Source organism: Plecotus auritus (assembly GCF_963455305.1).
Source record: "Plecotus auritus genome assembly, chromosome: 3".
Classification (NCBI taxonomy): domain Eukaryota; kingdom Metazoa; phylum Chordata; class Mammalia; order Chiroptera; family Vespertilionidae; genus Plecotus; species Plecotus auritus.
In genome coordinates this window covers 190,099,000-190,111,766 of record NC_137772.1, presented here as the reverse complement: position 1 = coordinate 190,111,766, position 12,767 = coordinate 190,099,000, and the positions used below count along the sequence as shown (strand labels likewise).

Sequence of the window (12,767 nt, the reverse complement as noted above, 5' to 3'; positions counted from 1 at the left end):
TGCAAATGACATGATAATTGTACATAGAAAATCCTAAAGACTCCATAAAAAAATCACTAGATTTAGTAAATAAATTCTGCAATGTATCAGGATACAAAATTAACACCCAAAAATCTATGCTTTTTTGTACACCAATAAATGAACTCACAGAAAGAGAAACAAACAAACAAATCACATTTACCATTTCACCAAAAAAATTAAGATACCTAGGAATAAGTTTCACTAAGGTGGTAAAAGACCTGTAGTCCAAACACTACCGGACATTGAAAAAAGAGATAGAGGAATATATAAACAAATGGAAGATTATACCATGTTCATGGATTGGTAAAATAAACATCATTAAAATGTCCATATTACCCAAAGCAGTTTATAGATTTAATGCAATCCCCATTAAAATACCAACAGCATATTACACAGATTGCCGGGGTCTTTCTCAGCATCTACTAGTGTTCAGGAATCTGGAAAAGGGGCTGTGCATAAATGAATGAAGAGGCTAGAGAAGAAATATGAATTTGGAAGGCATGGGGGAAAGTCAGTTCTAGTGACTAAGCTCTCTGAATATCTGGACCTCTAGCTTTTCATTAACACATTTTGCCCTAAAGCAAAGCAGATATACATATCAAAGGTAAGGTTTGGTAAACAGTAAAAGTTTATCAGGTTGGGGGAACTGCCCTCAGCTGTCTGGCAGCAGGCAATAATATGTAAATCTTCAGCCCTGCTGTAGCCCCAAGTTCCATCAACCTTTTGATGAACTTCTTACATTTATGACCTGCTGGAATTAGCCTCCAGCATAGCAACAGACCTAGAACAAACTCTCCAAAAATTCATGTGGAATTTAAAAAAGACCACAAATAGCTGCAGCAATCTTGAGAAAGAATAACAAAGTTGGAGGGATCACAATACCAGATATCAAGCTATATTACAAAGCCACTGTTCTCAGAACTACCAGGTACTGGTACAAGAACAGATGTATAGACCCATGGAACAGAACAGAGAATCCAGAAATCGACCCAAGCCATTATGCTCAGTTAATATTTGACAAAGGAAGCATGAGCATACAATGGAGTCAAGACAGTCTTTTCAATAAATGGTGTTGGGAAAATTGGACAGATACATGCAAAAAATGAAACTAGGCACCAACTTACACCATACACAAAAATAAGCTCAAAATGGATAAAGGACTTAAACATAAGTCGGGAAACCATAAAAATCTTAGCATTCATAGGAAGCAAAATATCAGACATATGTCATAACAGTATCCTTACCAATACAACTCTAAGGGCAATGGGAACTAAGGAGAAAATAAACAAATGGGACTACATCAAAATAAAAAGCTTCTGCACAGCAAAAGAATCTATCAACAAAACAAAAAGAAAGCCCACTGCATGGGAGAACATATTTGCCAATGTTATCTCTGATAAGGGCCTAATCTCCAAAATTTATAGGGAACTTAAACATCTTAACAAAAGGAAGATAAGCAATCTAATAAAAAAAGTGGGCAAAGGATTTAAATAGACACTTTTCAAAAGCAGACATACAGAAGGCCAAGAGACTTATCAAAACATGCTCAAAGTCACTAAGTATCATCCAAGAGATGCAAATCAAAATGACAATGAGGTACCATCTCACACCAGAATGGCTATCATGTCAGAATGGCTATCATTATCAAATCAACAAACAAGTGCTGGCAAAGATGTGGAGAAAAAGGAACCCTTGTGCACTGCTGGTGGGAAGGCAGACTGGTGCAGCCACTATGGAAAACAGTATTGAGTTTCCTCAAAAAATTAAAAAATGGGAACTCCCATTTGACCCAGTAATCCCACTTCTAGGAATATATTCCAAGAAATCAGAAACACCAATCAGAAAGGACATATCCACCCCTATGTTCATAGTAGCACAATTTACAATAGGTAAGATTTGGAAACAGCCTAAGTGCCCAACAAGAGATGAGTGGATTAAAAAGCGGTGGTACATCTACACAATGGAATACTATGCTGCTGTAAAAAAAGAAAGAACTCTTACCGTTTGCAACACATGGATGGACATGGACAGCATTATGCTAAGCGAAATATGCCAGTTGGAGAAAGATAAATATCACATGATCTCACTCATTTGTGGAATATAATGAACAACATAAACTGATGAACAAAAGTAGATCCAGAGACATAGAAGCATCAAACAGACCGTCAAACCTCTGAGGGAAGGAAGGGAAGGACTTGTATGCATGTAACCAATGGACACAGACACTAGGGTGGGTGGAAGTGGCCCGGGGGAGGTCAATAGGGGAAAAAGGAGACATATATAATACTATATGTAATACTTGAAATAATAAAGAATTTAAAAAAAAAAAAACTTGTGAGAAGTATCTAAAGTGGTACTTCAGAGAAAATCATAGCCTTAAGTACCTATATTACAAAATAGATAAGCCTGGAAAATAATGGGCTAACATTTCCAATTTATTAAGGAAATTAGAAAAGAAGGATAGAATAATCCACAGAAATACAAAGAAATAACAGTTATGAAAGATATCTATGAAATAGGAAAGTTCCAAAATACTGTACTTCATTTTTTAAAACACATAAAATTCAGAAATCTTTGACAAGATTGATGAAGAAAGAGGGATGTTATTAATACTATTAGAGGAATGACTAAAGGGACCTAATGTAGATGCTATTCAAATTTACAGTTACATAAGCAGTGTTGATAATAATATCAATCAATTGTAAAGCTTAGATTAAATGAAAAACTTCCAAGAAAAACATAAATTTCAAATTTGATGCAAGAAGAATTAGAAATGCTGAATACTTCTGTAGCTATAGAATAAACTATCTGTAGTTTAAAAACATTCATGCCTCTATAAAAAGTAAATGTAGATAACCCCTCTCCAATAGATGGAACTTAATTTACCTCCCCTTGAGTATTTGCTGGACTGAGTTTGTTTCAAATTAATGTATTGTAGAAAGGGAAACTATGTTAATTTTACACTAGAAAAATCTGGCAGGCACCACTTTAACAAAATGACCAATGTTAGCATCTCCTGTGATAAATTATGTTTAATGCCACGTACCATCTCATATAGTGAGAAGCGTGCTTCATTTTTAGGATTCTTTGCCAAAATCCATACCCCAGTCTAATTATGAGGGGGAAAAGAGAGACAAATCCAAATTCCATCAAAAACCTGAAAAGCACTCTTCATAAGTATCAGTGTCATAAGAAGGAAAGACTGAAGACTGTCATAGATTAGAGGAGATTAATGAGATATGATGTCTGAGTACAGTGTTTTACCCTAGATTAATCCTGGACAGAAAAAAAAAATATTAGGGAAAACTTTGTGAAATACAAGTAAAATCTGTAGTCTCTTTAATATTATTTTATAATATTAAGGGAAGCTAGATTAAAGGTATCTGAGAACTCCTATACTATCTTTGCAAGTGTTCTGTAAATATAAAATTGTTTCATAATAAAGTTAGATTTACTTTTTCTTAAATATATCTAGTTAAAAAGAACAGATAGAATACTCATTTTTATCTACTCCCTTCTAAAACCCCACTAAAATAAAAATCTGAAATGGAACCGAAAGCTAGAACTGAGAATATCAATATACATTGTACAAACTCCAAAGGCTTCCTAGTTTGTGGCATCGGGTACCTCTGGAAGTGAGAATGAAGATGAAGCTTCATATGGAAGGAAAGTTTAAACAAAACATCTGTTTAATAAGTGATTAGATCCCCACTCATTTTTTCCAATCCTGGCAGAATACTGAGATTCTCGGGGAACAAAAATAAAATGCAGAATCTCTGGACCAGGGATCACTAGGCACAGTTGAAGGCAAAGGTGCTATAATGAAATGGGGTTGGGAGGAGAGCAAGGTGAAAAGTTTTATGCTGTTTGTTGAGAACCTTCGCGATTTTCCCCATCCCAGCTCTCAGAGTGCTGACAACCAGACAGGAAATTGGAAGATTCTTTTCTGAGGAATCTAGACAGCTCAAGAAAAAAGACCTAAACATATTGGTATCAAAATTGCCCCAAGGAAACAACCCAGCCAGATTATTCTGCTGTTGAGATCACAGTCCATAAACCACAGCTGCAAGCACAGAGATGTTACTCAGCACTTTTGGGCTCTACTCTTTAACCATGAGCAAGTAGTCAAGTAGAACAGTCACGTTCTTATGAAAAGGAGAGAATAAAACAGATGCTGTGGAGATATGAAACGTTAAAAAAATTATTAATTTCCTCCAAGGTAAGAGAAGATTTTACATCTATGAATCAGGAAAGGGATGCTATTTTTACGTCAAATGAAAACATTAGAAATTTAAAATATGGTGTAAAAATACAAAGAAATAGAAAACAGGAGTGTAAAGATCAGAAAAGCAGGTACTTGACCCAGGTGGTTGATTAGCTGAATAATAGGATTTGGGGAACTAAAACATTAAATAGATTGCAGAAATAATTTATAATCATTATTACTATTACTTTAAAGTAAAATCTCGCAGAATTGAAGGATATGAGCTTTAGGGTTGTAAGATAAGAATTTCTAGATAGGCCTACAATTTCTAGATAGGCCTATTTAGGTTTGTCAAGAATATTTTGAGAAAGAGGGCTAAATACATAAATGTTCTTATAGAAGAAAAAGTTATGCAAGTGATAAGGAAATCAGAATGTAATCAGACTCAACAACCTTTAAAACTGCAAAAATTTCCAAGCTGGAAATCCACACTTAACCGAACTATAAATCAAATGCGAGAGCAGAATAAAGGCATTTTTCAGACAAAGGATATATTAAAATTTTACTTTCCGTGTGCCTTTCTTAGAAATATGGAGGGATGTTCTTTATCAAAACAAAGGAGTAAGCCAAAAAAGAAGAATCCCAATGGTATTTAGAAAACTGGAGGGAATATTTAAGAGAGGTATAGTGAATGAATACCCAGAAGTATGGATGAGGGAGATCCCAAAATAAACAGCTATATAACAGCTAGAGAACAGCAAATCCAGTTTGGAGATACGTCTCCAAGAAGATAAACATAATAGAATTTCTGATACCTTTGAAAATATTGAGTAGATATTTAGACAATTAGAATTTGGAAATCAATTGATAGCACACATTTGCTCAGGCCAATATAATGTGGCTTTAGTAACACTGTATCATTTCTGAACCCAAATCTTAAGAGACCTTACATTCTTTTGCTCTTTTGCAACTCTGTCCAGCAACTATGTGAAAAATCCTGAGCTAGTCTGCTGGAGAACGGGAGACCACAGGAAGGAGAAACAGGCTATTCTATCTGATTCTATTCTAGTAATAGTAGCCAAATCAACCCCAGCTCTCATTAAGATCCTTGAGTGAAAGAAATAGACTTACAGGTCTAGGAAGTGCAGAGTCCCAAACAAGAGGAACCCAAAGAGGCCCACACCAAGACACATCATAATTAACATGCCAAGGGTTAAAGACAAAGAGAATCTTAAAAGCAGCAAAAGCAGTTACCTACAAGGGAACGCCCATACTACTGTCAGCTGATTTCTCAATAGAAACTTTGCAGGCCAGAAGGGAGTGGCAAGAAATACTCAAAGTGCTGAATAGCAAGGACCTACAACCAGTAACCTTTTATCTGGGACAAACAACCAATATTAGTCTACCCAGCAAAGGTATCACTTAGAATTGAAGGTCAGATAAATAGCTTCACAGACAAGAAAAAGCTAAAGGAGTTAATCACCACCAAACCAGTATTACATGCGATGTTGAAGGTTATTCTTTAAGAGGAAAAAGAAGAAAGAGAAAAAATATGAATAATAAAATGGTAATAAATACATATCTATTAAAACAAATGAATAAGAAATCTAATGAACAAAATAAACTGGTGAATAAAATAGAATCAGCGGCATGGAAACATGGAATAGATTGACAAATCTCAGAGGGAAAGGGGGTCGGGGGCAGGAAGAGATTAACCAGAGATCTTGTATGTATACTAGAGGCCCAGTGCAAGGATTCATATAAAGCGGTTGGACTACTTGAAATTCCAATACTCATTTTCTAAGGTGCACTGTCACAACTATGTGAAATTTTTTATATAATACACAATTAGATAATATGAATACTGTGTATAGAAACAAAAAATTACTAAAGCACACAGTTGCCCCAGAAAATGGATTACAGTCTACAATGGATTATAGTCTATAGACCAGAATTGAGTTGATTGCTGAGATTTGGCCTATAAATAATTTGTGTTTACAATCCTTAACTAAAATATACTGATAAAAACAAATAATCACTAACTATTTACTTGTTCAGGATCATGTGATTATTGAAATGCATGGTAGATTTAATGGTTACTAAAGCCTAACTATACTTCAAGCAATAAAGAGAAATTAAGAAATCTTGTAAGCTTTTAGCCCTAAATGACATTTATCATGACTTGTTTAATTGTAACAGTATAGAAACTGATTCCAGTCATTCACTTTTAAAAAAAATTAGTATGTAAAACTCTTTTCCATACTTAAAACTAGCTATGTAATAATTTTTAATATTTTCTTTTATTAATCTTTATAGTTGAAAGTATTACACATGTCCCCTGTTTTCCCCCCATTGACCTCCCTCTAGCCCGCCCCCACCTCCTGCCCCAGGCCTTCACCACTCTATTATCTGTATCCATGGATTATGCATATGTACATACTAGAGGCCAGATGCACGAAATTCGTCTAAGGGGCTCGGCCCTCGCAGCTGCAGTGGCTTGCCTCAGCCCTCACAGCCCCAGCTTTGTCCGGAAGGTGGTCCAAAAGGACGTCCAGCTGCCTGGTCTAATTATCATATTATGCTTTTATTATTATAGATAAGGTCTTTGGTTGATTACCTCCCACTATATGATTTCTTACATATATTTTTAGAAAAAAGATTTAGTATATGTTTAGAAATGTAACTAAACATTTTTAATAAATAAACCATAAAATATATGCAAATGGATGTTTTTCCCTCCAAACTACTTTAGAGCAGTGCTTCTCAACTGGTGGTGATCTCCTGAGTAAATGCCAAATATGCTATTTAGCACAAGGCACCCCACCTCCAGCCCCAACAAAAAATTGTCAATAGTGCTGAGGTTGAGAAACCTTTCCTTAGATAATATACCATGTTCCAGTATACCAATGGTGTGGCCATTACTGAAATACTCTGAAATATAGTCTTTCAGAATTGCCTATTTGAATATGCTCATTGTGTCAAATCTTCATTCCTTGTGAGGTATATTTTATTTTGGACTAAGACTCATTGGGACAATATAGTTCATTCATGAAATTCAGTAAAGCATGCAGGCAGATATTCACAGGCACTTGTATAAATGTGCACAAAATTATTTATCTCCAATCCAGAAATTGGTTTAATTTAGAAAATGGAAGGCTTTTCCAGGCTTGGCCAGTGTGGTTCAGTTGGTTGGGTATTGTCCTGTGCACCAAAAGGTTGCTGGTTCAATTCCACATGCCTACGTTGTGGTTTAGATCCCCAGTAAGGGACATGCAGGAGGCAGCAGATCTCGCATTAATGTTTCTCTCATCTTTCTCTCTCCCTTTCCCTTCCTCTCTCTAAAAATCAAAGAAAAATATTTTAAAAAAGAAAAGAAAATGGAAGACTTAAATTTTCCTTTTGTATCATCCTATATAATAAAACCGGTCACTATGATGTTCACTGACCGCCAGGGGGCAGACACTCAATGCAGGAGCTGCCCCCCCCCCCCCCCCCCCCGGTTGTCAGTGCACTCCCAAAGAAGGAGCCCTGCTCAGCCAGAAGCCGGGCTCACAGCTGGCGAGCGCAGCGGTGGTGGTGGGAGTCTCTCCCGCCACTGCTGCAGGAAGGTGATAAGGAGTGCGGGGTCCTAGACTGCAAGAGCCCCGGACTGCGAGAGCCCCGGACTGCGAGAGGGCTGTCTGACTGGAGGCTTAGGCGGATATCACCAGAGGGGTCCTGGACTGTGAGAGGGTGCAGAACGGGCTGTGGACCCCCCATCCCCCAGTGCACAAATGTTGTGCACCGGGCCTCTAATATTTAAAGGAATTTATTTATTGACAAGTACTCTTTAAGGACAGACTTCAAAAACTTGACTCTCACCTAACACCCATTTGAGAGAAGAGAATCAAGAACAACTTTCTTTGTAAATGGTTATTTGTCAACTCAGAAATTAGAGGAGAGGAAGATCTAAAAAATGTGACAGATGAGCATGTAGCAGAAACTCTCACCCACCCAAAAAATGTCAGCTTGAAGAATATATTAGTAAATGTTTCATATTTTTTCTGGATGTATTCTTTTTATTTAAATTGAGCATTTGCTGTCCTAGATAGTTTGGTTCAGGGGATAGAGCATCGGCCTGCGGACTGAAGGGTCCTGGGTTCGATTCTGGTCAAGGGCATATGCCTGGGTTGTGGGCTCGATCCCCAGTAGGGGATGTGCAGAAGGCAACCAATAGATCATTCTCTCTCATCATTGGTGTTTCTATCTCTCTCTCCCTCTCCCTTTCTTCTCTGAAATCAACAAAAATGTATATTTGAAAATAAATTAAAAAAATAAAAAATAAATTGAACATTTGCTTTGACATTTAATAGAGGACAGATCTTTTCTTTTCAAACTAGGGGCCCAGTGCAGGAATTCATGCACCTTGAAAGGAACTGTGGGCCACGAGGCTGCAGTGGGCATAGGGGCGGTCTCGGCCCATCCTCCGTGCCCCCGCCCGGCACCTTCCTCTGTGGCCCCTGGTCCCCTGTCTGCTGGCAGCCCCGCTCCCACTGCCGCCGCTCCCACACACTAATGGTGCCTGCCCCACTCGCACCCGCTGACATTGTGGAGCCATTGGGGGCAGAGCCAGCAGCAGGTACAAGTGGGGCCAGTGCCAGCCGCAGGTGCAAGCGGTGGCTCCAGTGCTGGCAGCAGGTGCGAGCGGGGCTGGCACCAGCAGCAGGTGCAAGCACCAGGCGGGACTGCAGTGTATGGGAGCAAAGAATTTTTAGTAACCACTAGAGGCTCGCCCCGATGACAGCAACCGGCGCCCCCCCCCCCCCCTTGGTCTGGCGCCCCTGCTCACCTACTCCACCATCCCACCACGGCCAACGACCGCCATGTTCTGTGCGCGCCCCCTGGTGGTCAGCACACGTCATAGCGACCGGATGGTTGTCCCACCATTTGATCTATTTGCATATTAGAGTTTTATATATATATAGGTAATCCAAGTCTACAATCCTTACCTGCAGTTCTAAAATTCTAAACATTCTGAAAACTAAGGATTTTTGTAACTCAGCTATTGGCAAAAACCTGACCTGAACTGATGTGAAGCTATTTATATTTTTAATTTACCCATATAGTGTGAATATTCATTTCAGAACTATTAATGTGATGTGATTTGATGGCCTTATTAATATATGCAATATTGTTTGCCTTATAAAAATCTGAAAATTTTTAAGTTCCAAATTATCAACTATGAAACCAACAGGAATTTTAATTGTAGATGCTTTTAAGTAATCTTACTTGTCCTCATTTATTTCTTTTAAAAATTACTATAGTTTTTCAACCTTTTAAATATAATTATGGAAGCAGCTGAGTGTTTTATCATTTATCAGTGGAACTAAAGCATGTTGAAAATAAAATACTAATTTTTAAAGTCACCATTAGAGGGATTTTCAGATTTTTTTTACTCAATTAGGAAAGAAATCAGCAAAATTAAGATGATAGCAATATTAAAAGTGGGAAGAAGACATGATCAAGCAAATGATGAGATAATGTATATATTTCCAATATTCCTATGAAAATGTTGAATATCACATGATAATCTTTTTAAAATGCAGAATGTAATTAGATGTCATTCTTCCTCAAAATCTGGTAAGCCTAAATGTAACCAAGGATACAAAAAAAACAGCCACTCTCATGGCCTTCTTATGGGAAAAAAATTTAAACAAAATGTCAAAAGCTGTGACAGCTATTATATCCTGTAGCCAAAATGATTCTACTTCTTGAAGTGATCCTAAGAAAATATATAGCATGCATCACAAAGATAAATATATGAATGCTCATCACTGCTTTATTCTATTAAAAAACAACCAAAATATCCATGAGTAACAATTGGTGAAATAAGTTATGTATCCCTGAAATGGAATATACACTGAGTGGCCAGATTATGATGATCTCTGAACACATAATAATCTGGCCACTCAGTGTGCATATCTATGTGTAAGTGTGTATATATATATATATAGATATATAGATACACACACACACACACACACACACACACACACACATATATTAGAGGCCTGGTGCATGAATTCGTGCATGGGTGGGGTCTGGCCAGTCTGGCCAGGGGGAGGGAACATGGGCAGTTAGCTGACCTGCCTGCTGGTCGAACTCCTGGTCGAGGGGACAATTTGCATATTAGCCTTTTATTTTATAGGATATACACTGAGTGGCCAGATTATTATGCATTCAGAGATCATAATAATCTGGCCACTCAGTGTACATCATATTATCAAAGAATATATACTGGCTTAAAAATATTCAAAATCTATTTTAACTGAAAAATGCCAGTTTTTACTGTAGAAAATAGTATTTACAGTTTTCTCCCCATCCTTTTTTACCCAACTATGAGGTGTATATGTGTGTTGTTTTGTGTTCATATTTTCTGTACTTTCAAATTTTCTACAGTAAATATATTCAGAATAGGAAATTGTTAATATTTTATATTTTCTAAGTTATATATACATGTCTAAAATTAATTGGAAAAACTACAAAATGAAGGAAATGTTACTGAGAAATTTTAAGACGTTTTGTCATTGCCTTTCCAAAAAAAAAAAAAAAAAAAAAAAGGATGCTACCTATATAGATAAATAGAAGTTAAGGAAGTTTGTTTTGTGACATTTATCCAATCATGAAACAATATTTTAGCATTAAATATTACCACTGTTTGAGAAGTATTATATTTTTTTTTCAAAATTTTAGCCTTTTTTCTCCTTTTCTGAAATTCTGAAATATGGTGGGTACCTGATTATTATTTCAGTAAAATGGGGTGTACAATTTTCTCCCTAGATTTCTCATTTCAAATATTAGCACAGAGGGTGGAATTTTTACCTCTTATTCATGGTGTCCAGCTCTCAACATCTTAACCTGGCAGGAGGACCAAACGAGCTGTAAATCTTACCACCCAGACCACACTTGATTATTGTATGATGGGAAAATTAAACGTGAATAAAACAGCTAGAGCATTAGGGTGTTCTTGGAAGAATAAACACAAGTTGGAAGTCTTATGTGGATAGTGCAAAGTACAGGAAGGCAATCAATCATGTAAACATCAAATGAAAGGTTGGTAAGGAAGCCATTGGAGTCTGTCAGGCGCTCCCTGCAATAAATGGCTCATTCCATTGCTTTCCCTTTCACTCAGTTTAGAAAAGTGCATTCTGTGGAATCTATAACAGATCTCAAAATATTTTGTCAGTTCCTAGTCCTATTTAAAGACACATTTTGCACAGAATGAGCTCAAACCATTGAAGAGGATTTCTAGTTGGTATAAAATGGACACAAATTTTGTCATAGTGCATTTCATGACTTGTTTTCCTCCTCCCACAAACAGGAAACAGTTAAGGCTGCAATAATGGAGGAGCAAAAGCGCAGTGAAAAGGCTGTGGAAGAGGCAGTAAAAAGATCACGAGATGAATTGATCGAGTACATAAAAGAACAGAAAAGGGTAAGTTTCTCCTGAAAAGTTCTGATTTGTGCTTCCATAAACAGAAGCAGGCGCTTCTATACATATTTAAAATGTCCTTTGTTATCTAATTTAGGAATAATCTATCTATGATTATTTTCTGATATAGTGATATATTCTAATAGTTATATCTATAGACATAAATCCACATGTCAACAAAAAAGCAACACAATAATTTCTTGCCACCATTTTAACTTTACACTCATGAGGAACGATGGTAGTTTTAGATTATTTTTTAAGGTAACATCCTATATAACAAAGAGGTAATATGCAAATTGAACATCACTCCAACACACAAGATGGCCACCTCTCTGTGGTCAAAGATGGCTGTCCCCATGTGAATACAAGATGGCCACCACAAGATGGCCAGCAAGGGAGGGCAGTTGTGGGCAATCAGGACAGCAGGGGAGGGCAGTTAGGGGCAACCAGGCCTGCAGGGGAGGGCAGTTGGGGTGACCAGGCTGGCAGGGGAGGGCAGTTGGGGGTGACCAGGCCTGCAGGGGAGAGCAGTTGGAGGGGACCAGGCCTGCAGGAGAGGGCAGTTGGGGGTGACCAGGCCGGCAGGGGAGGACAGTTAGGGATGGCCAGGCTGGCAGGGGAGGGCAGTTGGGGGAGACCAGGCCTGCAGTGGAGGGCAGTAGGAGGTAACCAGGCCTGTAGGGGAGGGAAGTTGGGGGCAGCCAGGCCAGCAGGGGAGAGCAGTTAGGGGCGACCAGGCTGGCAGGGGAGGGCTGTTAAGGGTGACGGGGCTGGCAGGGGAGGGCAGTTTGGGGGGACCCGACCTGCAGGGGAGGGTAGTTGGGGGCAATCAGGCTGGCAGGGGAGTGGTTAGGGGGTGACCAGGCTGGCAGGCAGAAGCGGTTAGGGGCAATCAGGCAGGGAGGCAGGCGAGTGGTTGGGAGCCAGGAGTCCTGGATTGTGAGAGGGATGTCCGAATGTCCGTTTAGGCCCGATCTTAGTGGGATCAGACCTAAACGGGCAGTCGGACATCCCTTTAGAGGTCCCAGATTGGAGAGGGTGCAGGCTGGGCTGAGTAACACACTCCCCACG

The 12,767-nt window shown here is 38.5% G+C and overlaps 1 protein-coding gene across 2 annotated transcripts in view; it reads left to right on the top strand.

The window, feature by feature from the left end:
- Nucleotides 1-12,767, top strand: part of CCDC91 (coiled-coil domain containing 91) — a 291,950-nt gene that overhangs the window by 230,741 nt on the left and 48,442 nt on the right. For both annotated transcript variants that reach the window (XM_080662857.1, XM_080662858.1), the window contains one exon: nt 11,586-11,699. In XM_080662857.1, the coding sequence (XP_080518983.1) occupies nt 11,586-11,699 (114 nt within the window). The remainder of the gene's footprint in view (nt 1-11,585; nt 11,700-12,767) is intronic.